This window comes from Podarcis melisellensis (assembly GCF_964234715.1).
Source record: "Podarcis melisellensis genome assembly, chromosome: 16".
Classification (NCBI taxonomy): Eukaryota; Metazoa; Chordata; class Lepidosauria; order Squamata; family Lacertidae; genus Podarcis; species Podarcis melisellensis.
In genome coordinates, this window is record NC_138533.1 from 5,088,020 (window position 1) to 5,113,799 (window position 25,780).

The 25,780-nt window shown below is 43.3% G+C and overlaps 2 protein-coding genes across 4 annotated transcripts; both read left to right on the plus strand.

Annotated features, from left to right (window-relative positions):
- Positions 1–1,598: 1,598 nt before the first annotated feature.
- On the plus strand, positions 1,599–15,868 carry ANP32E (acidic nuclear phosphoprotein 32 family member E). Its single transcript, XM_081891959.1, has 7 exons — positions 1,599–1,930; positions 5,820–5,969; positions 6,908–7,030; positions 8,456–8,621; positions 9,281–9,453; positions 10,906–10,960; positions 12,527–15,868. The coding sequence occupies exons 1-7, from the start codon at positions 1,877–1,879 to the stop codon at positions 12,592–12,594; spliced, it is 789 nt and encodes a 262-aa protein (XP_081748085.1). The 5' UTR covers positions 1,599–1,876; the 3' UTR covers positions 12,595–15,868.
- Positions 15,869–17,589: 1,721 nt separating this feature from the next.
- On the plus strand, positions 17,590–24,774 carry LOC309358620 (uncharacterized protein). Of its 3 annotated transcripts, none has more exons than XM_081891977.1 (6): positions 17,590–18,257; positions 18,650–18,764; positions 19,400–19,419; positions 21,483–21,573; positions 22,692–22,813; positions 23,664–23,806. In XM_081891977.1, the coding sequence occupies exons 1-6, from the start codon at positions 17,934–17,936 to the stop codon at positions 23,727–23,729; spliced, it is 738 nt and encodes a 245-aa protein (XP_081748103.1). In that variant the 5' UTR covers positions 17,590–17,933; the 3' UTR covers positions 23,730–23,806. The 3 variants fall into 3 exon arrangements, 1 of the variants encoding a protein (XP_081748103.1); XR_014163496.1 differs by lacking the exon at positions 23,664–23,806 and adding an exon at positions 23,826–24,774 and having other exon boundaries at positions 18,122–18,257; XR_014163495.1 differs by lacking the exons at positions 19,400–19,419; positions 23,664–23,806 and adding an exon at positions 23,826–24,774 and having other exon boundaries at positions 18,119–18,257.
- Positions 24,775–25,780: the final 1,006 nt, after the last annotated feature.

Here is a 25,780-nt window from a genome sequence, read left to right on the forward strand (position 1 = left end):
AATTGTCCCTGTTTTGAATTTTACTGGGTTTTTATCTTCCTTAGTGGGTCCTGCAAACCGCTATAGCATGGGTAGGCAAACTAAGGCCTGAGGGGCAGATCCAGCCCAATCACCTTCTAAATCTGGCCTGCGGACGGTCCGGGAATCAGCGCGTCTTTACATTGAGTAGAATGTGTCCCTTTTATTTAAAATGCACCTCTGGGTTGTGGGGCCTTCCTGGTGTTTTTACATGAGTAGAATGTGTGCTTTTATTTAAAATGCATCTCTGGGTTATTTGTTGGTCATATGAATTTTTTCATATTTTTTTCAAAATATAGTCCGGCCCTCCACAAGCGCTGAGGGACACTGGACTGGCCCCCTGCTGAATAGGTTTGCTGACGCCTGCACTAGAGGACAGTGGGGTGAATTTATGGAACCCAAGGGGGCGGCCGCCTCAAAACGTTAGGGAACCACTGGATTACATATATAATATAATAATAATATAATAGAACATCTTAAACAGCAGAGAATCACCTTGCCAACAAAGGTCTGTATAGTTAAAGCTATGGTTTTCCCAGTAGTGATGAATGGAAGTGAGAGCTGATCGCCGAAGAATGGATGCTTTTGAATTCTGGTGCTGGAGGAGACTCTTGAGAGTCCCATGGACTGCAAGATCAAACCTCTCCATTCTTAGGGAAATCTGCCCTGAGTACCTGAGAAGACTCCCTGGAAAAGACCCTGATGTAGGGAAAGATGGAGGGCACAAGGAGAAGGGGACGACAGAGGAGGAGATGGTTGGATAGTATTCTCGAAGCTTGAGTTTGACCAAACTGTGGGAGGCAGTGGAAGACAGGAGTGCCTGGCGTGCTCTTGTCCAGAAGGTCATGAAGAGTCGGACACGACTAAACAACAACCCTCTCTCTCCATATATATATATATAGTGTGTGTGTGTGTGTGTGTGTGTGTGTGTGTGTGTGTATGTGTATATATGTATGTATGCATGCATGCGTGTGTGTGTGTGTGTGTATATATATATATATACACACACACACACACACACACATATATACTGTATGTACTTAGATATGCAGTAAAGCTCATGGAAGGAAGAAGGGAGATGTCCTTGGAAGCGAGCCAGAGGCCTTGCGTGCAAAAAAACAGCCAGGGCGACCTCTTAGGCCACTGCAAGGCAGCGTGCCAGCCCCGACGTCCGCTCGCCGCGCAGCTCTTGCAATGGCCGCAGCCCAGCCTCGCCGAACCCTGGGACCCCTCCCCGAGCCGCGCGTTGCTCCCAGCGCGCCAAAGGCGCACACAAAAGAAAACACAGCGCGGCGGCATCAGCTGCAGGAGGAGGAATCGGGAAGGCGGGAGGCGAGGCTTCGATGGGCGCCTCGCCCAGCCACTGGCGGCCGCTTTCTCTCCTCTCGCGGCCAATCGGTTTTGGGGGGAGGGGAGCGCCGGCCTCTCCTCCCGCTGAGCTTGGAAAGAGCGCGCGCGCGCAAGGGCGACTGGCCGGGCGGAGGCGGGGCGTCTGCCAGGGGGCCCCATGCGCCGTGTCATGGAGGCTCAGTGTGCGAGCGGCCATTGAAGGGAAAGGAGCTGCGTGTTTCGCAGGAGGAGGAGGGATCGGGGGTGGGGGGGCTCTGGGCTGGGAGAGGAGCCGCGGCAGCAGCCTTAGCACCTGGGAGTTCCCAACTTTCATTTGCACCGGCTCCTTTGGGTTGATTTAGAGGAGGACGGGGCTCCTTCCTTTTTTATACATTTCCACCCCGTTTTGGGGGGTCCCTTCCTTTGGGTAATATTTTTTGTTTTGCGCTCCTCCCTCCACTTTTTTGTGTTTTTTTTTTTGGAGAGGGGCTTTTCCCACGCAGGGCCGGCGCGCAAAGGCAGGAGGGCGATGGAGATGAAGAAGCGCATCAACCTGGAGATGAGGAACCGGGCGCCCGAGAAGGTGAGAACAAACTCCAAAATGAATTTTTTTTAAAAAAAAACCCTTAACCCTCCCCCCGCGGAATATCCCAAACGGCTCTCCGCCTCCCCTTAATCCCTTTCTCTCTTTAAATGGTGGGTTTCCCTCCTCCACGCTGCTTTCTTGGCGAGGCGAAATCTCCATTGCGCTAAAAGTGCGCGGTGATGGGCGCATTTGGAGAGGGCGCGTTGGACTCGATCGCGCTTATTTTTTTTCGCCATGCTGGACTTCCTCGCCCGTTCTGCAAAAGGACAACTTGGGCGAATTTATCTCCTTTTTTTGGGGGGGCGCGTATCCGGTCCAATGCAAAGTCTCCCCAAAGGCGAGGTTTTATTTTTCAAATGATGGCATCTGCTTGCTTTCGTGCTGGCGCTGGTTGCTTTCCCCCAGGCGTTGCGCCTGGAAACCAGACCCCCATCTCCGCCCGGTTTGTCTCTCTCTCTCTCTGCCCCTCTAAAACGGGGGTTTGCGTGGCGAGCTTAAGTAAATTTGCCAACCGTGATTGAAAGAGGACATGGGGGGGTTAACTCTTCCGCTCCTGGCGCCGCCTTCTCCCCATGATGGGCGCAAAAGGAAAAAGAAATAGAAATCTGGGTCATGCTTCGGTGCCATCTCTCCCCGCCCCAAAAGCGGTTAATTAAATATATATCTATGTACGTAACCGCCAAGCTCGGAGAGCGTGAATTCTCTCTTCCCCCCCCCCCTCGTGCAAGAAAAGAAAGTATTTCCGAATTAAAAGTTTTCCTCCCTCGCTTTCTTTGCATTAGTTAACTGCTCTTCCGTCAAATCTAGGTCACGCGTCCCCTTTCGCCGACGGTGGGGAAAAGGATCGGGCTTTGGCTGGGTTGTGGCTGTTTTTTGCAAAACAAAACTAGGGAGGGCCCCTTTGTTCTGTTAACACCCCGAGGAAATATTCAGGAGAGCCCTTCTGGGACACCCCCCCCCTTTAAACTTTTTTTTTTTTAAAAAATTCTGTTGTTAGAAGGGGCCATTTATTTATGCGAGTTTAACTTGGCTGCGTAGATTGCTTGCTTGATAAACAAGTCGCTGGGCTTACGCCGAATCCATCTTAGTCCAACTACGCAGATGCTTTTGGGCTTTCCTGTAGCCTTGCACAAAAAAAGCGATGGGGAAGGATTTTAATTATTTTTTTTAATGCTACCCGCGCCCTTTTTAAACGAGGCATTTTTGACGCACTAAGAAATGAAGCCTCGGCTTTATTTTTAATTATTCGTGTCTTGCCCAACCCTTTCCTGGGGTGCCGTTCTGCCCTGCTCTCGGAGAGAGAGAGCACATGGCTGGCGTCATATGCCCCCCACCCCGCCCGCCCGGCTCGCTTCCCTGTGCAAGCTCGCTCCCCTAATGGTTCCAGAAGATAAGGCGATTGCGTTGTGGCTGAGTCCCTTTTGCTCCGCGCTGGGGGTGGGTGGGTGGGGATGAGACAAAAGCGCCCGCCTTCTTCCCTCCGCCCTCTCTAAAAGCTAAGGTTCATGGCAGGAGTTCGCAGAGAATCAGGCTTGCCAGAGAGGGAGGGAGGGAGAGAGAGAGAGGGAAGCTGGTAACTTCCTCCGCCCCATAATGTCTCTTCCGTGGAAGTGCTGGTGTCAAAAAGAATATTACAGGTAACGCTGCATGGCCTGGTTTGCTCCAAGCTCACTCCCAGCCACAGAGAAAGCAGCAAAGAGTGCGGGATATGGTGGCTGCCTCAAGCCATAAATGTACCCAAACTGGTTGCAAATATTTCCCCTTTTGTGCCTTCCAGTTCATAATGGATGGGGGCAGTCCTGGGTGTTATAGCCCCCCAAAAAGCTTGGCACAGAAGTCTCGGGTGTTTTCTTTGCCCCCTGCCTTTGGTTGGATATGGGGCTGGGGGAAACCTCCTGGGTATAGAGGCTAGGGCTGGGGGAATTTTAGATTTTCTCCCAGCTGCTTCCCACAAAATGTGTGTGGACTTTCTGAAGGGTTGCAGCGTTTGGGGCTTTTCAGTTTAGAGAAGAGGCAAGTAAGAGGCAACATGGTGGAATTGTATAGAATTATGCATGATGTTGAGGAAGTGGATAGGGGAAAGTTTTTCTCCCTCGATATCCTGTGACGGTTCGGGACAGATAAAAGCATGCACGTTTTGTGAACTGCCCTGAGATCTTGCGATGAAGGGCTGTACATCAATCTAATAATAAAGCAACAAGGACGTAGTTAAACTGTGGAACTCACTCCCACAGGAGGCAGTAATGGCCACCAGCACGGATGGCTTCAAATGAGGATTGGCAAGTTTTTGGAGAAGGATCAGGCTATGGGTGGCTATTAGCCATGCACAATCGGAGGCAGGGATGCTTCTGGAAGCCGCGGGGGGGGGGGGAAGGAGTGTTGCTTTTGTGCTTGATTCCCGCTTGCGGGTTTCCCACAGGCATCCGGTTGGCCATTGTGAGAACAGACTAGATGGGCCACTGGCCTGATCCAGCAGGCTCTTATGTTCTTATGAAATATGTCAAATTCAGTTGTTGTGAACAAAGATCACAATTTGCTTTCTGCTGGGGCAGCGGTGGCCTGGCTAAACTTCAGTTATAATTCCACTGCCATGTGTTGTTTCAAAGAGCAGAGTCAACCCCCTTGTGGCCTTTCCCAATTCCCTGCTGCTCAACTCACGACTCTCTGGCTCCAGCAGATGTTCCTGCATTTAGGTCAGGACAAACACTTGCTCTGTCTCGCCCCTTTTGCAGTTGATTGGCAGCAGGGAAAGTCTTCCTTCCCTTCCTCCCTGCTCCTTACAGGTTAAGCCTTGAAGAGCTAACAGCTCCCCTGGCATTTAGTAATGCAAAGCAACTCTGCACTGTTGAGAGTACGGTACTGTAAAGACAAAAAGTAACCCAGGTGTTGTTTTAAACTTGACTAAATTGTGCATTTCAAGAACTCAATTGTGCATTTCTGGTTTCTTGAAGAGGGGTGGGTGGGAATGAATCAAGCTTGTTCCAAAAATGTTGTTGCCTCTTTTCAGTACAGTGGAACCTTGGGCTGCGAACGTGATCCGTGCGGGAGGCACGTTCGCAACTCACAGTGTTCGCAACCCGCAGCGCTGGATCTGCGCACGTGCGTGATGCGATTCAGCTCTTATGCGCAAGCGCCAAAACCCAGAAGTAACCCGTTCCGGTACTTCCGGGTTTTGGCGTGTCCGTAACCCGAAAACGTGCAACCTGATGTAGCACTTGTTGCATTTACCATATTTTTTGCTCTATAAGACTCACTTTTTCCCTCCTAAAAAGTAAGGAGAAATGTGTGTGCATCTTATGGAGAGAATGCAGGCTGTGCAGCTATCCCAGAAACCAGAACAGCAAGAGGGACTGCTGCTTTCACTGCGTAGCGATCCCTCTTGCTGTTCTGGCTTCTGAGATTCAGAATATTTTTTTTCTTGTTTTCCTCCTCCAAAAACTAGGTGCGTCTTGTGGTCTGGTGCGTCTTATAGAGCGAAAAATACGGTACTTTGACTTAGTTTTATCCTTGAGTGGAGCCACTGAAATTAATGAACATGACTCTTCATGGAGGAGAGGGTTGTTGATGGCTGCAAGTCATGATGGCTATGCTTTGCCTCCACAGTCAGGCAGAAATGTTTCTGAATACCAGGAGGAGAGCGCACTCTTGTGCTCAGGTCCTGTCCGTGGGTTCGCCTTTGGGGTATCTGGGTGAGTGGGATGCTGGACTAGGATGTACCATAGGCCAGATTCAGAAGGCTCTTCTTATGTTCTTAAGTTAGGTCCATTAATTTCAACAGGTCTGTGAGTAAAAGTTAGTTGAGCAACACCCATAATATCTGTTTGAATGTGACAGGGAGCATAGGTCTTTCTTCAGCTTGAAGTTGACTTGTGTCCTGTTTTTGTAGGTGGCTGAGCTGGTCCTGGACAATTGCCGGTCTAGCAATGGCGAAATCGAAGGTCTGAATGACACATTTAAAGAGCTAGAGTTTCTCAGCATGGCCAACGTGGAGCTGTCATCACTCGCCAAGCTCCCCACTTTGACTAAGCTTCGAAAGGTGAGTATTGACCAGAATGCAATGATGAGTTAGTTCTGTTTGGCCAGTGGGTTGCAAGCGCATAGGATTAGCTCCCTAAATCCTTCGGTATATTTAGCCCATTCCTGTTGAGCTCAGTTAGCGACACTGCTTGCATAGCAGGAGTGCGGATCCTGTCGGCTCATCTATGAATTTAGGTCTCTCCAGGCCTGCTCTTGACGCTATCCTAGCCTCAGCATAGTGCTGCTGGCTGCAGCTGGTGGGGGTTGTGGTCCAGGACATTTTGAGGACACTGTGTTGCTCTCAATTGCATGTCTGTATTTTTGGGTGTTTTTCCAGGCAATATCCTTTTTTAAACATGTTTGCACATGACTTTACTTTTCATTTATTTCATAAAAATTGTATTCCACTTGACAGTGAAAAAAAGTATTGCAGCGGTTTACAGAAATTATCAATAGAAAAAAATAAGAATAATTTAATACTTTTGAAAAGTTAAGAACAATAGACTAAGTACAGATTGAAACTCGTAGCAAAGGCAACTGCCTGATAGCAATGGGCAGAGAGTTCCAAGGTTTAAAGGGATTAAATTTACCTTTATTGTTTCTTATATTCGTGTCCATTCAAAAACAGCCCTGTGGAGATGGGTTAAGCGGAGGAGCAACAACTTGCCCACTCCAGCAAGCTTCATGGCTGAGCAGAGATTGTTACAGTTAAGCTTGCAAGGAAGTGATTGTATACTTGTAGGTTAGGTGCAAATTTGGATAATAATGCAAGGAAGATTATTAGAACTGCTATTATTTTCTGGCTCTGAAGAAATAAAAATGCAATCAACTATGCTTAGATAGCATCTAAAAAAAGGTTTGTTTAGATTCCTAGAGCTGCATGGTTTTACTAAAATATGGACATGGGAAAAGTTGGAAAACATCTGCCTGATCATATGATACTTTTCTGCACCATAGCTGGAACTGAGCGATAATCTAATTTCCGGAGGCCTGGAAGTCCTGGCAGAAAGATGTCCGAATCTCACATACCTAAATCTGAGTGGTAATAAAATCAAAGATCTCAGCACTGTGGAAGCCCTTGTAAGTATAAAGCAGCATTTATACAAAGTAGTCCCGATTTCATATTTACTTAGAAATCAGTGTTGCTGTGTCCGCTGGAGCATACTCAAAACTGGCAGCTTTGCATAGGATCGCGGTGTTTAGAAGCCTGGACTAATTTCAGCCCAGCATCGCTGGACAGGGTAACTAGATGGCATGACCGCATAATAGGTGTTGGTAAATGTTTCTCTGCTTGTAACCAGGTATATAAAGGCACAAATCTCATAAGCTGAGTTTAAAGCACAATGCTAAAGGAAGTCGGCATAATTTATAAAGGACAGTCCAGATGTCTTTAGTGGTTCATATTCTGGACAGGAGATGGACAGATCAGCGTTAAGAAGGGCAGCTGTGACTATTTTGCATGTTGTTGCACAGTTTGCATGGAGTGGTTAAATCAGTTTTGCCTCCATCAGACTGGAGCCTGGAACATGTAACTCCACCTTCGTAGTAGAGCTCTTTTGCCAACAACTGTCTCTCTACATGAATAAATTTTTAAGAGCACTGAAGGAATGTATTGACTGCCTCTCCCTATGTAAACCCACCAGCACCCTGCAATCATCATCTGAGGTCCTTCTTCATGTGCCCCCTCCACGGTGGGTCCAGAGGGTGGCAACATGAGAACGGGCGTTTTCTGCGGTGGCTCCCTATTTGTGGAATGCTCTCCCTAGGAAGGCTCTCCTGGCACCTTTGTTACATACCTTTAGACGCCAGGCACAAACATTCCGCTTCTCCCAGACCTTTAGCTAATTAATCAGTCTATGGCCTTTTAAGCTGTGTAGAGGGTTTAATTGTTTTGTTTGTTACTACGGTATGTATTTTTGTGTTTTCATATTGCAAACTGCCCTGTGATCCTCTTACAAAGGGCGGTGTAGAAATTTAATAAATAATGATGGTAAATGTTGTAGAAGTGTTCAAAACAGAGTCATCTACCCAAAATCAGGACTGAAATATATAAGGAAGTCTCTATATCTCTATTATTATCTTCCCTACTGGGTTGTGGAAACCACTATTCTGATAAATGCTTTTTATAGAGTAGAGGGCACAGGAGATGAGTTTATAGGTGCAAGGGGGCAGTGGCCAATTTTTTGGGGGGGAACCACTGTTCTAGCTCAGTGGTAGGGTTACAGTTAGAAAATTCACTGATGTTTGCCTGCTTATGTTTGTAAGTCATGTCAGTCTGTGGAGTTGTGGGGTGTGTGTGTATATAAAATAAAGCACAATCCAACCCACGCTTGCTTGGAAATAAGTTAATTAGGGCTAATTCCTAGATTGCAACCGTAATGTTACAGACAGGGCTACCAACATTTGTGCAGAGTTGACAGGCCTAATAATGAAGCATCTAAAGGTGTCGTTAAAAGGTGTGTTCTATTGACGTAGAAATCTAATGTGTCATTCTGTTCTTTTCAGCAAAATCTTAAGAATTTGAAGAGTCTTGATTTGTTTAACTGTGAGATCACAAACCTGGAGGATTACAGAGAAAGCGTGTTTGACTTGCTCCAGCAAATTACGTATCTTGATGGGTTTGATCAGGAGGATAACGAGGCCCCCGACTCAGAAGATGAAGAGGATGAAGGTAACTCTTTGTAAACATGTCTGGTGATTAGTTATTATACCCTTTCTAGGTTGGATATCAAGTCACAGGCTTGGAGCAAATGGCATGTCAATTGTGTGGTTTAACATACACTGTTCACACTATACTTTTTATATACGCGCCAAAAAGACTTACAGTGCACAGCAAAGCGTAAATGTCACGTAAAGAATACATTTTGTTGTTGTTGTTTTTTTAAAAAAGTTTGCTATGTATAACATTGTATGAGCCACTCGTATATTTGGTTTTGTTTCTAGAATCGCTGTTCTAACGTCTGGAAAAGAGCTAACATTTGATTGGATGTTGAACTGATCTATACATTCCAAAAAAAATGTACGTGTTATAGTCCTCATGGGAATGCAGGTGGAGAATCACGTTTTGAAATGTTGCCCCCCCCCCCAAAAAACCCACACACATAGGGATGAAGGCTGAACGAAAATCCTCCTTGACACGATAGCACAGGTGGGGACGTTCTTGAGCATCCAAGCCTGCAAACTACTGCGATGCATTCAGAAGTAGTCATGTCCCAGGAGGACTGTACCATGTGCTTGTTTTTTGAGTCTGTGGGTTTGAACCTGTAAATTCTGTGTCAGAAGTTGGAAGCACGTGCCGTGTGCATCTCATTAGCGTTAGCTTTCCTTCAGATGGGGATGAAGATGAGGATGAAGAAGATGAGGACAAAGCTGGTCCCCCAGGAGAATATGAAGAGAATGATGAGGAAGACGACGAAGGCTCAGACTTGGGGGAGGGTGAAGGTGAAGACGAGGAAGATGAGGAAGAAGTGGGCCTCTCGTACTTAATGAAAGAAGAGATTCAGGTAAGTTTTATGCTCTTCCTCCCTCCCCTCTCAAGTTCCAAACATTCAACCTAGATATTGGTGCATGCTGTGCAAAAAAGAGTATATTTTGTCCACGCCATGCTCCCATAGACAGCACAGAAATCATGGAAATTGTATAAATGTGCTGGCATATATATTCTTGAAGCAAAAGCTGTGGTTTGAGATCTTGGACTCTAGCCTATTTTGCGAGAGAATGCTGCTGATGGGACTGTTCAAAGTAAATCAACCAAGCTGCGAATGACAGAAGACTAAAAGTAATGTTGCTAGGATTAGACCAAGGAACCTTGGGAAACAGGTAAAGATTCATCAGAGGAAGATGGGAATAAGTGCATAATCCCATGGCTGAGAAATTATCGTTATAGAACTCAGGGACTGTTGTTTTGCATGAAAAATGTACCCACATCTTAAAATGTACTTTATAGATCTCGACAGAACCAGAGTTTTCTTTATTGGGGGCTCAGCACCACAAATGGTGCAGACGTGTGAAGGGTATATGAATCCTAGTGGGAAATGAAATGGCTGAGGACAAGTTAGTGAGAAGTCCCAAGAGTACAAATTGAGAACCAGATAAGCAAATGAGCAGTGAAACACGAAGGCAAGATACTTGACTTGGTTCTGGCTATATGTTGCTGAGGTGCATGTCAAGGCAGGTTGAAGACACTGGCTATATTCTCCCTGCAAACCAGAGAAATCCTGCAATTCAGTAGCAAACAGTTTGGCCATTGCATATTATTTTTGTAATCGGCTTCTCCAAATTGTAAAAAATTTAAGAACATAAGATGAGCTGGCTGGATCAGGCCAATGGCCTATCTAGTCTCTTCTGTTGTGAAGACAGATGCAAAGAATTCATTCAGCTTCTACACAGATTCCATGTCCTCCTTTCACTCCCTTGTCAGCCAAGGGTCCAACCACCTCCCTAGAGGGTTTCCTGCTACTAATATATTTAAAAAAATTATTATTGGTAGTTTTAATGTTTTTAGCAATGTTTTCCTTTTTTTATCAACCCTTACTGTCTTCTTGCACTTTTTTTTTTTGCCAAAGTTTGTGTTCCTTTTTATTCTCTACATTTGGACAAGACTTTCGTTTTTGAAGGATGCCTTCTTGTCTCGAAAAGCTTCTTTGACTGCTTGATGCCAGCATCTTGGCCCTTGTGGTACTTTTCCTGACCTGTGATATACACCTCAACTGAGTTTCTAATAGTGTGTTCTTAAACAACTCCGAAGCATTTTGGAATGTGTTGACCCTCTTGACTTAGCTGTTTTTGACTTTTGCCTTAGTTGAGCACAGAGAAATTTGGCTTTGCTTTTTATAGAATGCAACAGTCTGGGAATGTCATGTCTTGCTGCCTTATTAGAGTACGACTAGGAGTATTGGTTTCACTTTGTAAATCATACTGAACTTCTGAGACCATCAACTTCTTTCCCTCTTAAGGATGAAGAAGATGATGATGATTACGTAGAGGAGAAGGAGAATGAAGAAGAAGAAGGTAAGTTTCATATTCAACTGAATGTGAATAAAGTTGCATTTGAATTCTTAAAACATCTGAAACTTCCTAATTCGGATCCAAAAGGTTCCTTTCCTCAGGCTCGAAAGAGCTACATTCCATTAGAGGAAGGGGGCATCTGAACCCAACATAAGTTGAATTTATACTTGGTTGATGTAAATCAGAGGAGGGAAGCCTTTGGCCCTTCAGAAGTTGTGAGGTTGCAACTCCCATCATCATCATCATCCCAGGCCATTGGCTATGCTAGCTGATGGGAGCTGAGAACATCTGAAGGACCATAGGCTTGCCATCTCTGCCTTAAATAGCTGATAATTTTTTTGCAACCTATATTTAGGTTTTATAAAGTTGCCACAGCTGGACTATATTTTTCTAAGAGGTTGTAAGTTGGTGCAATCAAATGGAAGTGTTAAATTAGTGTTTTCCTTTCTGTAACGTCCAGCTTTCATTCCATCATTTTTCCACAACAGAAGGGGATTTCTGGGAGAGATTTTTCTGTGGTCCACTAGAAATAGCCTCCTTTTATTACTGAAGTGCTTATCTTCCCGTACAGCAAAAGACAAGAGCTGAAATAGACTTCAATACATGACTCATTAGCCACATAAGACGTTGCCCTGAAGACTTCATAGATTCTCCCATTGTCTGTCCAGATGATGCTGGAAAAACAGGGGTTGTGGGGTTGTTTGGTACCTGACAGGTCACCATACAGCCAATGTCCCGCTTTTGAGGTTGTTTAGTTTTGTCTTGGGGTGTATCTACACTATAAACCAAGGCACCCAGGTTATCAGCTCACAAAATTTGGGGAATTGATTTGGGTGAAGGTTTCTAGTGAAGACTTCTCAGCAGCCCTTAACCTCTGTTTCATGGACTGTTGGGGTGGGGGGAGAGACTAACAATACCGTAATTGATTCATTGCCTTTAGGAAAACATCTGATCTGTATTTTTTTATATACTTAAAATAGAAGGAGGTAATATGCCAGTTGCTCTGATACATTGAACAGTTGATGGCTCAGACTACGCATAATTTCTTCTTTCTGTTCAGCCAATTTCATGTCGAGGTATTTGTTTTGTGTTTGATAAACTAGGTGTAAGTGTCCAGAAGAGGTAGAAATAAGGCAGTGTGTGTGTGACATGCTGTAGTGTGCTTAAAGCTAAAGGGACCCCTGACCGTTAGGTCCAGTCGTGAAAGACTCTGGGGTTGCGGTGCTCATCTCGCTTTACTGGCCGAGGGAGCCGGCATTTGTCTGCAGACAGTTTTTCTGGGTCTTGTGGCCAGCATCACTAAGTCGCTTCTGGTGAACCAGAGCAGCACATGGAAACACATTTATCTTCCCGTTGGAGCTTTACCTATTTATCTACTTGCACTTGCACTCTGACGTGCTTTCAAACTGCTATGTTGCAGGAGCTGGGACCGAGCAACAGGAGCTCACCCCGTCGCGGGGATCAGCAAGCCCTAGGCTCTTTGGTTTAGACCACAGCACCACCCGCGTCCCTGTAGTGTGCTTAGCCTTAGCTTTAACATCAGTGAACATTCTCCTTTCCTTTTTGCAGCGGAAGGCGTCAGAGGGGAGAAGAGAAAACGTGCAGCAGAAGATGAGGGAGACGATGACGACGATTAAGTTGTAGGAAAAAAAATAGGACCAGGTGCATTTTTTGTTGCAGGATACGCAATAGCGATATGCAGACTTGTATGTCTCCATGTATCCTAGGTATCCCTACAGAAGATATTAATGTGTTAACTTTTTATAGGAAGTGTGTTTTTACTATTTTTGCCCTTTTTATCATTCCAACTAAGACATAATAGCCCACTCTGGATCATGTGCAGAGAGAACACTGTTTCGTCCCTTTTTAATCACTGAACCAGTTATCTCCCCCCCCCTCCACCTCCCCTAGAAACATTTTTCTCCAGATTCCCCCCCCCCTATTTTTATGTGAGCATGCTGTTAGTTCTAGTAACAGTTAAAGCAAAACATTTAACTAATTTAATCCAGACTTTTAAAGATTGTACACTGAATTAAGATCCACTGCAGTGTGATAATCCAGCTTTTCCTTAGAGAGGCTTATATATGAGGTGAACCAAAGGCTGCATGAAGTCAAGAATTTGGATAATAGCAATTGGCTTATTTTAAAAGGGCATCTGAAGAATGCACAAACAGGTGAAGTCTTTGCTTTTCTGCTTTCTCATACACTTTATATACACACACACCTTTCCATTTAAAAAAAAAAAAATCTATGTAACTATGGAAAGCATGGGATCAGCTCTCTTGAGTCAAACCTTTTCCATAAGAATGTAAGAAGAGACCTACAGAATCAGGCCCTAGGCCCATCCTTTAATCGCTGTTGAGAAAAGACTCCCACAGGAGGCAACCTGGATGGCTTTCAAAGCGCGTTAGACAAATTCACAGAAGATATAAAGCTCTGTCCTACCTCCACTGTTGGAGACAGAATGCCTCTGTATGCCAGCTGTTGGGAATCACAAATGGGGAGAATGCTGTTCTGCTTGTGGGCTTCCCGTAGGCATTTGGTTCTCCACTGAACTGGACTTGGCTTTGGCCCGATTGAGCAGAGCTCTTTGGAAAAGGCGAGACCCAAAACGCTTAAGAGAGAAAACAAAACCAACATTTCATTCACACCCACACCAGTAACCTGGAAATGCTTACTTAAAAGTTCTTTCAAGTTTGCTGTTTCCTTTGTGTTACCTTTCTGATCATTATAAGGTGGAAACAGGATTCATATTTCTGATGCAAATTCTAGACGCCTCCCCCCTCCCTTCGTTTTTCTTTTTAAACCCTGAAGCTTTTCAGGCTTTCATTAAAAATATATACATAGGAGAGGCACATTTCTTTATATGTCACCTTTCAAGGGAACAGTTGGCAGGTAGACTAAGCCATGTGGCGAGGCCTAGAGCACCACACTTGGGGTGGGGAGGGTGGGAAAGCAGCTTACTTCTGGGAAAGGGTCACTGAAATGCCTTGCTGTTTCCCTGCCCTCGGTGAAGCTTGCAGTGAGGTTGGCTGTTGTCAAAAGGTGTCCTGAAAAGGGCTGTGGTGGATCAACCTTGCAATTGTCTGCATGCTAACCTTAAGCTGATGACAGGCCTGCAGTTGCTTCCCTTAGAAGTGCAGGTCATGCTGTGGGAAAACATTTGGGCAAGAATCCTTCAGAAATTTGTTCAGCAAAGCAAAGACAATGAGCCTTGGGCTGGCAACAAAACTGGTTTTATGGATCTTCTTTGCAGATTGCTTTTTAACAACAAAAAACAGAAAAACGGCATACTGGGCTCTTGAGAACTCCTGCTGTTCTTACTTAAACGATAGACTAACTTGGATTGTTAAATATTTTACCCAAATAGTAACACACAGCTGTATTCCAGAGATACTATTTTTTTATTATCTGTCCTGCTTAGGAGAAGCTGTCGCTAATGTGGTTTTAGATAAAAAGGGGTATTTTTACATAGATGGATGGGAGTTGCCCCTCCCCTTACTACAGTTGCCTGTGAATATAAATAACACATTAGACACACGTTCTGACATGTTTAGTATGTGACATTGGACTCTTAAGTTTTGATGACACTGCATTTGAGAAGCTCTGCGAAACAGTATTTCTCTCCCCCGCCCCCGAGAAATATTCACAGCTAACTCTAAAGAGGCATTTGAACAGAAGGAAATGCAAAAAGGCATTTCAATAGGAAGACTTTGATTTTTTAAAAATGACTTAGCTGAAAGGACTTGGTAAAGCTTTATTCCAATCCTGTTACATTTGTGTATGAATGAATCTTAGAAACTTTTAAAAAGCGTATACTGTTGTCCTGCTGGTTCTGTGTTTAAAAACAGTTACTTTGTATTCATTCAGATCCCCCTTCACCTTTCCATATACCCTTTTGTTTTTAATTTAGTTAGGCTCGGCAAATAATAAAACCCTTCCATTACAAAGAGAGCATTTAAATGTTGGGTCTGGCTTGTACTAATCCATTGCACATGTAAGGTTTTCTGGCTATAGTACTATCTGAGCTGTGATTGACACCACAGAACAACTGAGCAGCCATCTTAACCCAATTCATCTCAATGGGAGTAGATTTCCTTATGCAGGAAATCCGCCTTCTGCTCCAGTTTCATATTTTAAAATTAGTGGTTGAGGGGTCTCTCAAGTGTGCATCAAACTCCTGCACTGGTTCAAAAACACGAATGGCCGAATCAGTGATTTTTAGAAGATTCCCCCCCCCAAAAAAGTTACCTTCAATGAATGACTACTACTAGTCTGTATTTGACCTTTTAAAAGGCTGAAAGGTGGTTTTGTGTGTTATTTTTTTTTACAGAGGAGTAAAATGAAACCAAGCGCACCAGCATGGTTATACATAGTATGTATTTCAATAGTTTTACATCTTCTCTAAGGATCTTTTATGTAGTAAACGTAACAACCAGCTAACTACATTGCCACAGTTTTGAGTTGTCAGCTTTAGTGTGTGAGCAAAATAGAACTTTTTCTTCTTTTTAAAACAGGGGTGGGGGGGCTGAGTATTACAGAGCCTCTGGATAACTTTTTTTTTTTTGGCTTGGTGGGTTCTTTAATGAAAATACGTAAGGGTGGGTTTTATATTTTGTAGCAATTTTGTCCTATTTGGATGCTCTTTATATGGCAGTATGTATATAGTGTGTTCGATTCCTTTTCAAATTCTAAAGAGAGAGAAAAAAGACACAAACTTGGAGGTAATTGGTTTTTGTGCAACTGTGTTTTGGGAGGGGGAGAAAAAGCCATGACAGTGTTAAATAAATACCTACAGCACACTTCTGATGGATTTTAGTTGTAACAGAATGTGAGTGTTCCTCCTGCCCTCTCCCCCCCCCCCCCCCCCGTGTGATGTAAATTTTAAATTAAAGATTTTCAATCTGAAAATGTGAGGATTTGTTATTGGGGGGGTAGTCTGAACTTCTTGGAAGTGAACTTACTGTTTTGAAAACTTGGAAGGGAGGTGTGTATCAATCCTTATTTGAGAACTTTCCTATACACCCCAGAGGGCCTCGATCCGTTGGGGTTTACCATAGTTACTTAGCCTGCAAACCCCTATAAAAGTATTGTGATGCTGTCTAGTCCAATCCCTGGTATCTCCAGGTGGTAATAATAATAATAATTTTTATTTATACCCCGCCCTCCCCAGCCAAGGCCGGGCTCAGGGCGGCTAACAAGCAATAATAAAAACAAGTTGAATGAATACAACTTAAAAACGAAATTAAAATACAACATTAAAATATTAAAATGTAGGAGGAGAAAGGAAAATAATAATAATAATAATAATAATAATAATTATTATTATTATTATTATTATTATTATTATTATTTATTATTTATACCCCGCCCATCTGCCTGATTTCCCCCAGAATCAAACTGGCTCCAAGCCAAAGGCCAGGCGGAAGAACTCTGTCTTACAGGCCCTGCGGAAAGAAATCAGATCCTGCAGGGCCCTGGTCTCATGAGACAGAGTGTTCCACCAGGCCGGAGCCAGTGTTGAAAAGGCCCTGCCTCTGGTTGAAGCCAATCTAACTTCCTTAGGGCCTGGGACCTCTAGGATGCTGCTGTTTATGGACCTTGAGGCTCTCCATGGGGCATACCGGGAGAGGCAGTCCCGTAGGTATGAGGGTCCTAGGCCGTGAAGGTAGGGCTAGGGAAAAGATTGTTTATCCGAGAACATGGAATATGCTGCCAGTTAGTGCAGGCAATACTAGATGGACTCAGTGCAAGGCAGCTTCCTATAAATTTGGAGAGCTGGAATGCAAGAGATCCCACCACTGCTTTGACTAGTTTGCCCTATTGCCAAGCTGCTATTGCAGTAGTCAAGATTCCTTATATTTAGCCCAAATCAACCTTTTCATACACTAAGCCTACTTGATTTTGCCCTCTTCTGAATGTGGTGAGCACCGTTCCGGTCTTTGAAGAGCCCAATACAGTCTAATACAGGGGTCAGCAGACTTTTCCCGCAGGGGGCCGGTCCACTCTCCCTCAGACCTTGTGGGGGGCCGGACTATATTTTGAAAAAATAATGATGAATGAATTCCTATGCCCCACAAATAACCCAGAGATGCATTTTAAATAAAAGCACACATTCTACTCCTGTAAAAACACCAGGCAGGCCCCAGAAATAACCCAGAGGTGCATTTTAAATAAAAGGACACATTCTACTCATGTAAAAACCCGCTGATTCCTGGACCGTCCATGGGCCAGATTGAGAAGGCGATTAATTGGGCCAGATCTGCCACCCAGGCCTTAGTTTGCCTACCCATGGTCTAATACATAGCCCAGTTCCTTCAACTTTTCCTCACAGGGCTGGCTTTCCAAACCCCTGAACCAGTAGCCCTAATTTGTCTATATACCTCCTCAGAAATGGCCACTGGGAAATATAGAAATATAAAGGGTGTGGTTATGTACTGAGAAGACTGTAGAAAAGACCACATGCAAGGATCACAGAAAAAGGCAGTCTACAAGAAAAAAATTGAGAGTGTAGCTTGCCTCCTGTCAAGATATCTAAAAAGGTTTGCTGATCACTTCACTTTGGCCAGTATGGGTCATTATTTTGCAATGGCAAATACTCTAGTTTCTGGAATTATTGTCAGCTCCCCTAATCATACACAGCTGTTTCTTTTGACTGGAGTGAAAAGAACTACTGGGAGAGATTTCCCCCAAGATATTTTCTTCTGCAGAGGAAATATTTGGGGTCATTAAGAGTCATTGCAGGGCTGTCGAAACCACTCTCAGATTTAGTGCACTACACTGCAAAGTTGTCTGCCATCCAAGCACAACCAACCAGGAATGGAAAGATAATGGATTGCAATCTTATTTTTGTAATACTGCATTGAAAAACTCGCAATGCAAGAGAATTGCATACAAAACACGAGCAGAGTTTCATTTCCCCCACTCATTTCCACGGGCAGCCTCCACTTCCGCCCTGGGAGTGTGGCATTTCAAAATGGCAGAGCAAAACCGGAAGCTCCGTGGCCAAGACTCCCTCAGAGAAGGCGGGAAGAAGACGGCGGCGGCGACGACGAACGACAGAACACAAACGCCGCTTCTCGCTCGGGGTTTCCCTCGGAACAACCGCAGGGGTCGTGCTTCGCCGGGGATTGGCTGGCGCGTGTCGCAGTCTCCCTTTCCCTCCCGCCCCCTGTCCAATCCGAGCCTCGAGCGGCGCAGCTGGCTGTTGGCAGGGGAGGAAAGAGGCGTTGGAGGCTTTGAAGTGGCGCGCGAGGCAGAGTTAGCTTTTCCCGCGCATTTCCAACCGTCGTTACCTCAGGTGCGCTCGGGTTTTGTGTTATTTTTACCTCAGAATTGTTCCCCTCGCCTGCCAGCCTCTTGAAGCAATTGCGGTTAACGAATGCAAGAAGGGGCATTAGACACTTCTTTAAACAAGCAAAGCACCGCCTATTTATTACTACTGCGTGTTTCCCCCCCTAAGTACTGCTACATAAAAATGAGCTTTTAGCCCAAACCGCTGAAAAAGGCGATTCTTCCATCCTGACTGAAAATAACTCCCTTTTTGATTGGGGCTTAAAACTAATCCTTACACACGTTTCAATTTTTGCTTTTTTAAAAAAATAGATCAATATAAGGAAATACACATTTCTAAGGAATTTGGATCCCTCATTAAAATGTTAACCTTTCATTTTTTACCTGTGCCTTTTAAAGGTTCCTACTATTCCTCTCTCGTTCTTCTCACCTGCTGTTTTGAGGATTATGGCCACTAGGGAGACGTTTGTCTTTGTCTTTTTTATGTTAATTTCTCCTTTTTACCACATTTCAGGTAAGGTTTTGTGCAGGCAAGTATCTTTAGAGGTAGAAATAGTCCATTAAGGGGAATAAATAACCTGAAAAGTATCTAACCCCGTGTTGCCAAGTGATGCAATTTAGTCATGAGTCACCCAGCTGTGAATAAATCGCTGTTTCTCACTGTGAAAGAGAAAATTATGTGTGCGGGTTGACTAACCAGCCAAAACACCATTATTTCAAAAAAACCACATTCTCAATATTTTTAAATTAAGCTTGGAACCCTAAACATGTTTGTGACTGAGTTCCATTGACATTCTGAGTTATATACATCGAATTGCTCTGCAATTTGTGCTAAACTTTGGATCATACCCCTAATTTGCAAAAAAATAATAATCTGTGAGAGCGCAGAATGAAAATAGCAAGACATATTAAAAGATTTGGAGACTAAATGGTACATTCTCAGAGCAACTGTTTTAAGTTGGCGTACCCGTAATAAAATCAAAATGTCAACTGTTCAGCTGTCATCTATTTCATGTCAACCCTTCATAAAAGGATGATGATTCTGCTTTGATTCGTTAATCGATTCTGTATGAAGAAGTGTGTAAAGTCATCTTTTCTTGCCATTGCCTTGTTAAATCGTGCAACTCTCCCCGTTTTTCCTTTCCTTAGGTAACTCGGTAAGATATCAGGTAAAAACCTCTTTCCTGTTCCTAGAAAGCAACAAGTTAAAGCAGTTGTTTATTTTATGTGACATTGGATAAATAAAAATTAGGAGCGCTCCATATTCAACTTGGAAGGGATCCAGAATGCCTGAGGAGCTAAGCTTAGACAAGATGTAATTTTCAGGAGTTAACTTCAGATCTTTTGGAGACAAATCCACCCCAAAAAGCTAGGCTGTCCAACAAGCTTGGCATTAGAAATCTGAAAGGCTCTTGGGCCTCCGTGATGCATTATTTCCAGGGCTGCTATTTGGGGCCCAAATTCATCTTGGCATCCTGGACCCGCTACCTGGCTTGCTGAACTTCCCTCATCCTAAGGGATGGCATCATGTGCCATTTTGCCACCCGAGGCAAGAAGACGGGAAGCCAGGTGGGCTGGCTTTGTTCATCCTCTTGTTTGAGGCCATTTCAGTTACTATCCTTCTGGGTGTTCAAGATGAGTCCATTGGGAGTGGCCGCCAAGACCATATAACAGGCATGTCCAAAGTCCGTTTCAGGGGCCTAATCCAGCCTGCCGGTCAGTTTAATCTGGCCCCGGTGACAGTTTATTTTCTGGGGTAAAATCATAAAAAAAAGCTCAAGAACTTCAATCCAGGTCAACAACTTTGGTTGGCCCTTTGGTCGGCCCCCATGGCCCTTCATTTCATCAAATCTGGCCCTCTTTGAAAAAAGTTTGGACATCACTGCCACATAACATTGGTTCTGGAAGACATACCTTGGCTCCCAGTACATTTCCAAGCACAATTCAAAGTGTTGGTGCTGACCTTTAAAGCCCTAAAGGGTCTCGGTCCAGTATACCTGAAGGAGTGTCTCCACCCCCATCGTTCAGCCCAGACACGGTCCAGCTCCGAGGGCCTTCTGGCGATTCCCTCGCTGCGAGAAGTGAGGTTGCAGGGAACAAAGCAGAGGGCCTTCTTGGTGGTGGCACCCACCCTGTGGAATGCCTTCTCATCAGATGTCAAGGGGATAAACAACTAGCTGACTTTTGGAAGACACAGAAGTTTTTAATGCTTGACTTTTTATTTTTATTTTTTATGTGCTGGGAGCCACCCAGAGTGACTGGGAAAACCCTGCTAGATGGGCGGGGTATAAATAATAAATTAATGTTTGATGTTTTATTGTGTTTTTAATACAAACCCAGCCAGATGTGCGGGATACACACACACACACACACACACACACACACACACACATATATAATATCTTTTCAATTGCTGCTCCTTCAGAAGATCAAGGATTATCTGGTGCAGTGTTTCCCAACCTTGGGCCTCCAGCTGTTTTTGGACTACAACTCCCATCATCCCTAGCTAGCAAGACCAGTGGTCAGGGATGATGGGAATTGTAGTTCAAAAACAGCTGGAGGCCCAAGGTTGGGAAACACTGACTAGTGCACCTCTTCCAGATGTATGAGAAGATCTTGACACTTTGGTTATCAACTAAAGTTAAGAAAATAGGCAACACCCTCCTTAAAATGTCTTTATTTCTTTTTTTGTTAATTGGCTTTATGGATGGCATTTTTCTATGGTTATCAGCTGCTTTGAACTGTTAGGAAAGCGGAGAATACATCTGTGAAAATCATTTTCAGCAAATTAAACAGCTACAAGATGTTCTAACACTCCTATTCCAATTGTTTGGAGCAGTGCCTCTGATGCCTGAGATTACATCTTTTACGAGATACTGGCCTAGCAACGAGTATTATGACCTTGCATTGGTGTACCTATTGGTTCATTCTGTCCTACATGTTATCACCCCACCAACCTCACAACTGGACCGTAAGGAAATATGTCCATGTTGAAATTTGCCAAGACATCATGGTGACCTGATGTTTTAAGAAATTATGAAGTTGCTTATGATAAAAAAAGTTGTGAATTTTATTTTGTATCTGCCTTGGTCAGTAATGTACACAGATCTCTGAATTTAAGAAAGCATTTAGCATTTATGAGCCAGCAAACATACTGTCAAAAGTTTTTAGCAATGTAAACACAGTATTTTACAAGTCCCTTTTATTGTGGTGTTTTGTTTGCTTGTTTAAGGCTAGAATTAAACAAATGGATAAGTTTACCAGCGAATCCATGAAGGCACAAGAAGCTCAACCTGATATTATCATCATCCAAAAGGAATCAGGTATGAAATGTTTATCACCACCACAGATGTGCTTATAAGTCATTGGTAAGCATTTCCCAAATAACAGTAATATGCTGAATATATGTATGTAGACTTCCAGCTATATATTTATGCTGGATCTGGCTGAAAACATAACACACGTGAACAAGGTATTTGTTAGAAGCCTTGGAAATTTTTTTAAGGAACTTGCTAGTCCCTATGGTAACTGAGACATTGCTGAACCAGGTCTTCACTAATACTTCCCAAATGTATTGACTGCAGGGATATCTAAGAGATTATATTTCTTGAGTATAGCTTTAGTATTGCAGTTGTATTCCTGCAGACACAGAAAACCATTTTGTGTGATAACGAAGCAAAGTTGCAAGTGAAGAGAATCTCCACTGTCCCTAGTCCACATGAAATGTAGTGTTTCTGGAACAGGTGATAGTGATGAGGTAGATTAGAAGAAGCTGGTACAACAGGAGAGGGGTACCTTAAATGACTTGTTTGGCAAGAAACTGGGCATATGTGGGTAGCAGGAACAGAGGATGAAGGTTTCAGAGGAAGAGCTGTGTTCCAAGAGGGATTTTGGTACTCCAGGCTAGAACATTCATTGGCATGCAGCGTCCACACAAATAATATAAAGGTTACAAGGTTACAAAAGAGTAACCTCATTGAACTTCATTGGACTTCTACTATATTAAAAGGTGCATGATAAACATCTCGTTATCATGGGAGAAGTTTGCTTTTAGCAAAATCTTCCATTACACTTTTAAGCCAGGGGTTCCCAAACTGGTCTGGGAGCTTCATTCAGGTAGTCTTCTGCTTGTATCGTGAATATTAATACTGATTTTTCATTGTATATTTATTGTATATTTTGTTTCTTGTATTACAAAGCAATAAAAATAAAATTAAAAATCATATAGCACTGTGCAAAACACATTACATTTTCTACAGCAGGCAGAAAAATCATTAAATGGTCCGCCAGGACCCTCAGCAATTTTCAGGTAGTCCGTGGAGAAAAGAGTTCGGGAACCACTGCTTTAAGCCATTGCTGCTCTCATTCAGTTGCTTTTAAGGTAGGATTCAGAGTAATATGTCCTTAGAAACAGGCTTTTGTTCACATTAATTTCTTTCAGTAGAGGCACCGTTTGGATCATATGTCCCCCAGGCTGTTCAAGAATCAAATGAAGTGGTGTCAAAAATTCTTAGCGATTTGCAGCCCAGCAAACCAGTGCTTTGGAAGCAGTTAATGTGGCAGGTAAATCATGATATAAAGAGCTTGTTCACACTGGAGCTTACTACGTGTTGATAGCTGTTTTGTGTCCTCATTTAATTTGTGTAGTACACATGATGTTACCCTCAAACACCAGTCTTATCACTGTCTCCTGTAAATTCAAGTTTACCCAATTCAGGGATAATACAATCAACTGCAGGAAATTGGGTTTCAAACTACTCCACTTGGGGCGGCAGACAGTTTTGGTGGGTGAGTGGGTCAGTCACTTTCTGCCACACCTGTTTCAACACCTGTGACTTCCTTGGTTCTTTTGTTTCTTTTCTGGCCATGTTTGTCACTATTTGTGGTGTGCTTCTGGATAGAGAAGCATGGCCTTGCAACACACACACACGCACACACTTCTTTGGATCCCTCAGATTTGAACAAAACAAAACTGCAGAAATGTGCATTGAGAATTTACCATTGCCTAACTGTGCTTTTGCACACTTACTGGGTGGGGAATTTTATTTTTAAGTTGTATGCCACCATCTGTGAACATACCCTGTTAGTACCGTAGTTAATTGGCATAAGGGAATTGACCAATTAGAAGGCAAGGAGAAACACAAAAGGGATGCCTGCTGGTATGAACTATTCCAGTCTAATTCAAACTGGTGTGGACTACTCCAGTGTAATAAAAATACAGGGATTAATAACTAAATAAAATCACATGTGGGCAGGCCAAAAATGAGGAGAAATGATCACATACAGAACTGGGATTGATTGGGCTCTTTTATATGCCATTTCCCCTGTTGAGCTTCAAGCTCTGCCCCTATGTGAGAAGGAGTACTAGAGACCCTAGAGCCTGACTGAGGCTTTGCTCCATATTTTCCCACAGGGAGAAATAGGAGACAGGGGTCTCAGTTTCTATCTTTCCAGTGATCTAACAAGCATAGTGGCCTAGGAGGTGCAGAGTATGTGTCTGAGCTATTTCTAATACAATCTTTCAAACTTAAGCATTTATGGATGTTTTACTCAAGTCATGGTTGGCATTTTGCAGAGGAAGAAGCGTTGGACACATAACAAAAGGGGGAAAAAACTTTCCAATAAAAGAAGGAGAAGATTTAGAAAGCATTTGGAAAGAAGTACAAAACCAAGGTTTGCAGACAGACAGGACTGGATTCCCAGAAGGTTCAAAAGGCAAGAATGTAGGATCAGAAACATACAGAATAGCGAAGACAAAATTCAGAAAGCCATAGAGCAGAAAGAAATTCTTAGATGTGTAAGAAGTACCTATGTTGGTGAGAAGGAATCTAAATCACAGGCAACTTCCACACATTCCAACGAACGTAAAAGAAGAAAAGCCAATGAAGTCATCACTTATAATGTCAAGGAAGGACAACTCTTAGGACTAAAGGGAAGAAGAACAACAAGAAGAAGAAGATCAACATACCCAGGGAAGCCACACTTGGTTTCTTCAAAACCCTTTGATAGCTATAGTTCTTCCTACAGTTTGTCTTCATATTTTACCCCAAGTAGCTCCCAGAGTACATTATCAAGAAGAATGAAGAGAAACGTTTCCAGTTTTCATAAAAAAGAAAGTAGTTTTGAGGATACATTTTTGATCAACACAAAGGAACAGAAAATAAGAGAGAGAAAAATGGGAGCATTTCCAAAGAAAAGAGAAGCCAGAGAAACACAGTCAGTCAGAAATGTAAGTCTTAAACTGAAAACCTTAAAATCTCAAGAGAAATTATCTAACATGGTAGACCGTCTGTCAGACCCATCCAATAACATGTCAAAAGATGAAAAACTCACCTACATGCATGAACTCCTAGATGAATTAAAGTTATTCATTAAGCTGTTGGAGCAGCAAATACTACTACAGTCACTAAATAACATTGTTTATTCAACCACAGTTTCTGGCTCACAAAAGTAGAGAGCGCTAATATTGCTGAATTTAAAAACATGTTGCTATTTTGTTACATAAAAATCCTGATAATACATAATTTTATTTTGGCTTAATTAGTCTTTAAATCATAATGTTGGTTTATAGCTCGTATTAGGAAATGTTTTTGGATAAACGACTGAAAAAATACTAAAATAATTCCTAATAAATGACATTACTCTGGAAAATGCTCCTTGTATGAAAGATGCACCATGACAGTAGTCATAGGAGAAGGAATAATAAAATTGTAGATTTGTAGAGTTGGAAGACACCCCAGGGGTCATCTAGTCCAAATCTCTGCAATGCAGAAATCTCAACTAGATCATCCATGACAGATGGCCATCCAATCTCTGTTTAAAAACATCTGAGGAGTCCACAACCTCCTGAGGGATACTGTTCCACTGTCAAACAGCTCTTACCCAGAAAGTTATCCCTGATGTTTAGTTGGATTCTCCTTTATGTAACTTGGGTCCTACCCTTTAAAGCGGGAGAAAACAAGCTTACTCCGTCTTCAATGTGGTAGCCCTTTAGATATTTGAAGATGGCTATCATATCTCCTCTCAGTCTCCTCTTTTCCAGGCTAAGCATGCCCAGCTCCTTCAACCATGCCTCATAAGGCTTAGTTTACAGACCCTTGATCATCTTGCTCACCCTCTTCTGCACACACTTGAGCTTATCAACAGCCTTCTTAAATTGTGGTGCCCAGAACTTGATCAGGCCACTAGATTTTTGTTAATGCAGCCCAGAATTGCATAAGCATTGTTGTTGTTTTTTTGCTTCTGTATCACACTGTTGACTCATGTTCACCTTGTAGTTTACTAAGATCCTTCTCACATGTACTACTGGCAAGCTAGGTGTCTCCCACCTTTTATTTGTGCAGCTGGAATCATCAACCACTCTAATATTCCTGACTTCAAATGCACCAAATCACTTGGAACTCAGAAATACAACAAGAAAGTGGGTGGGTATAATCACCATTAATATGAAACAAGGCAAAACCCATTAAGTCTCATTCCAGCTAGTCCAATTTCAGTTTCAGAGGAAACTTACAACAGTTTGTTTGTTTT

Bases quoted from the DNA above. Each gene is read 5' to 3' on its own strand.
- ANP32E (XM_081891959.1), top strand. From the start codon at position 1,877: ATGGAGATGAAGAAGCGCATCAACCTGGAGATGAGGAACCGGGCGCCC. The intron at 7,031-8,455 runs GTAAGTATAAAG...TGTTCTTTTCAG, and splicing joins TCAGCACTGTGGAAGCCCTT to CAAAATCTTAAGAATTTGAA. The intron at 8,622-9,280 runs GTAACTCTTTGT...GCTTTCCTTCAG, and splicing joins AGAAGATGAAGAGGATGAAG to ATGGGGATGAAGATGAGGAT.
- LOC309358620 (XM_081891977.1), top strand. From the start codon at position 17,934: ATGGCAGAGCAAAACCGGAAGCTCCGTGGCCAAGACTCCCTCAGAGAA. The intron at 19,420-21,482 runs GTAAAAACCTCT...TGCTTGTTTAAG, and splicing joins GTAACTCGGTAAGATATCAG to GCTAGAATTAAACAAATGGA. The intron at 22,814-23,663 runs GTAAATCATGAT...ATTTTCCCACAG, and splicing joins GGAAGCAGTTAATGTGGCAG to GGAGAAATAGGAGACAGGGG.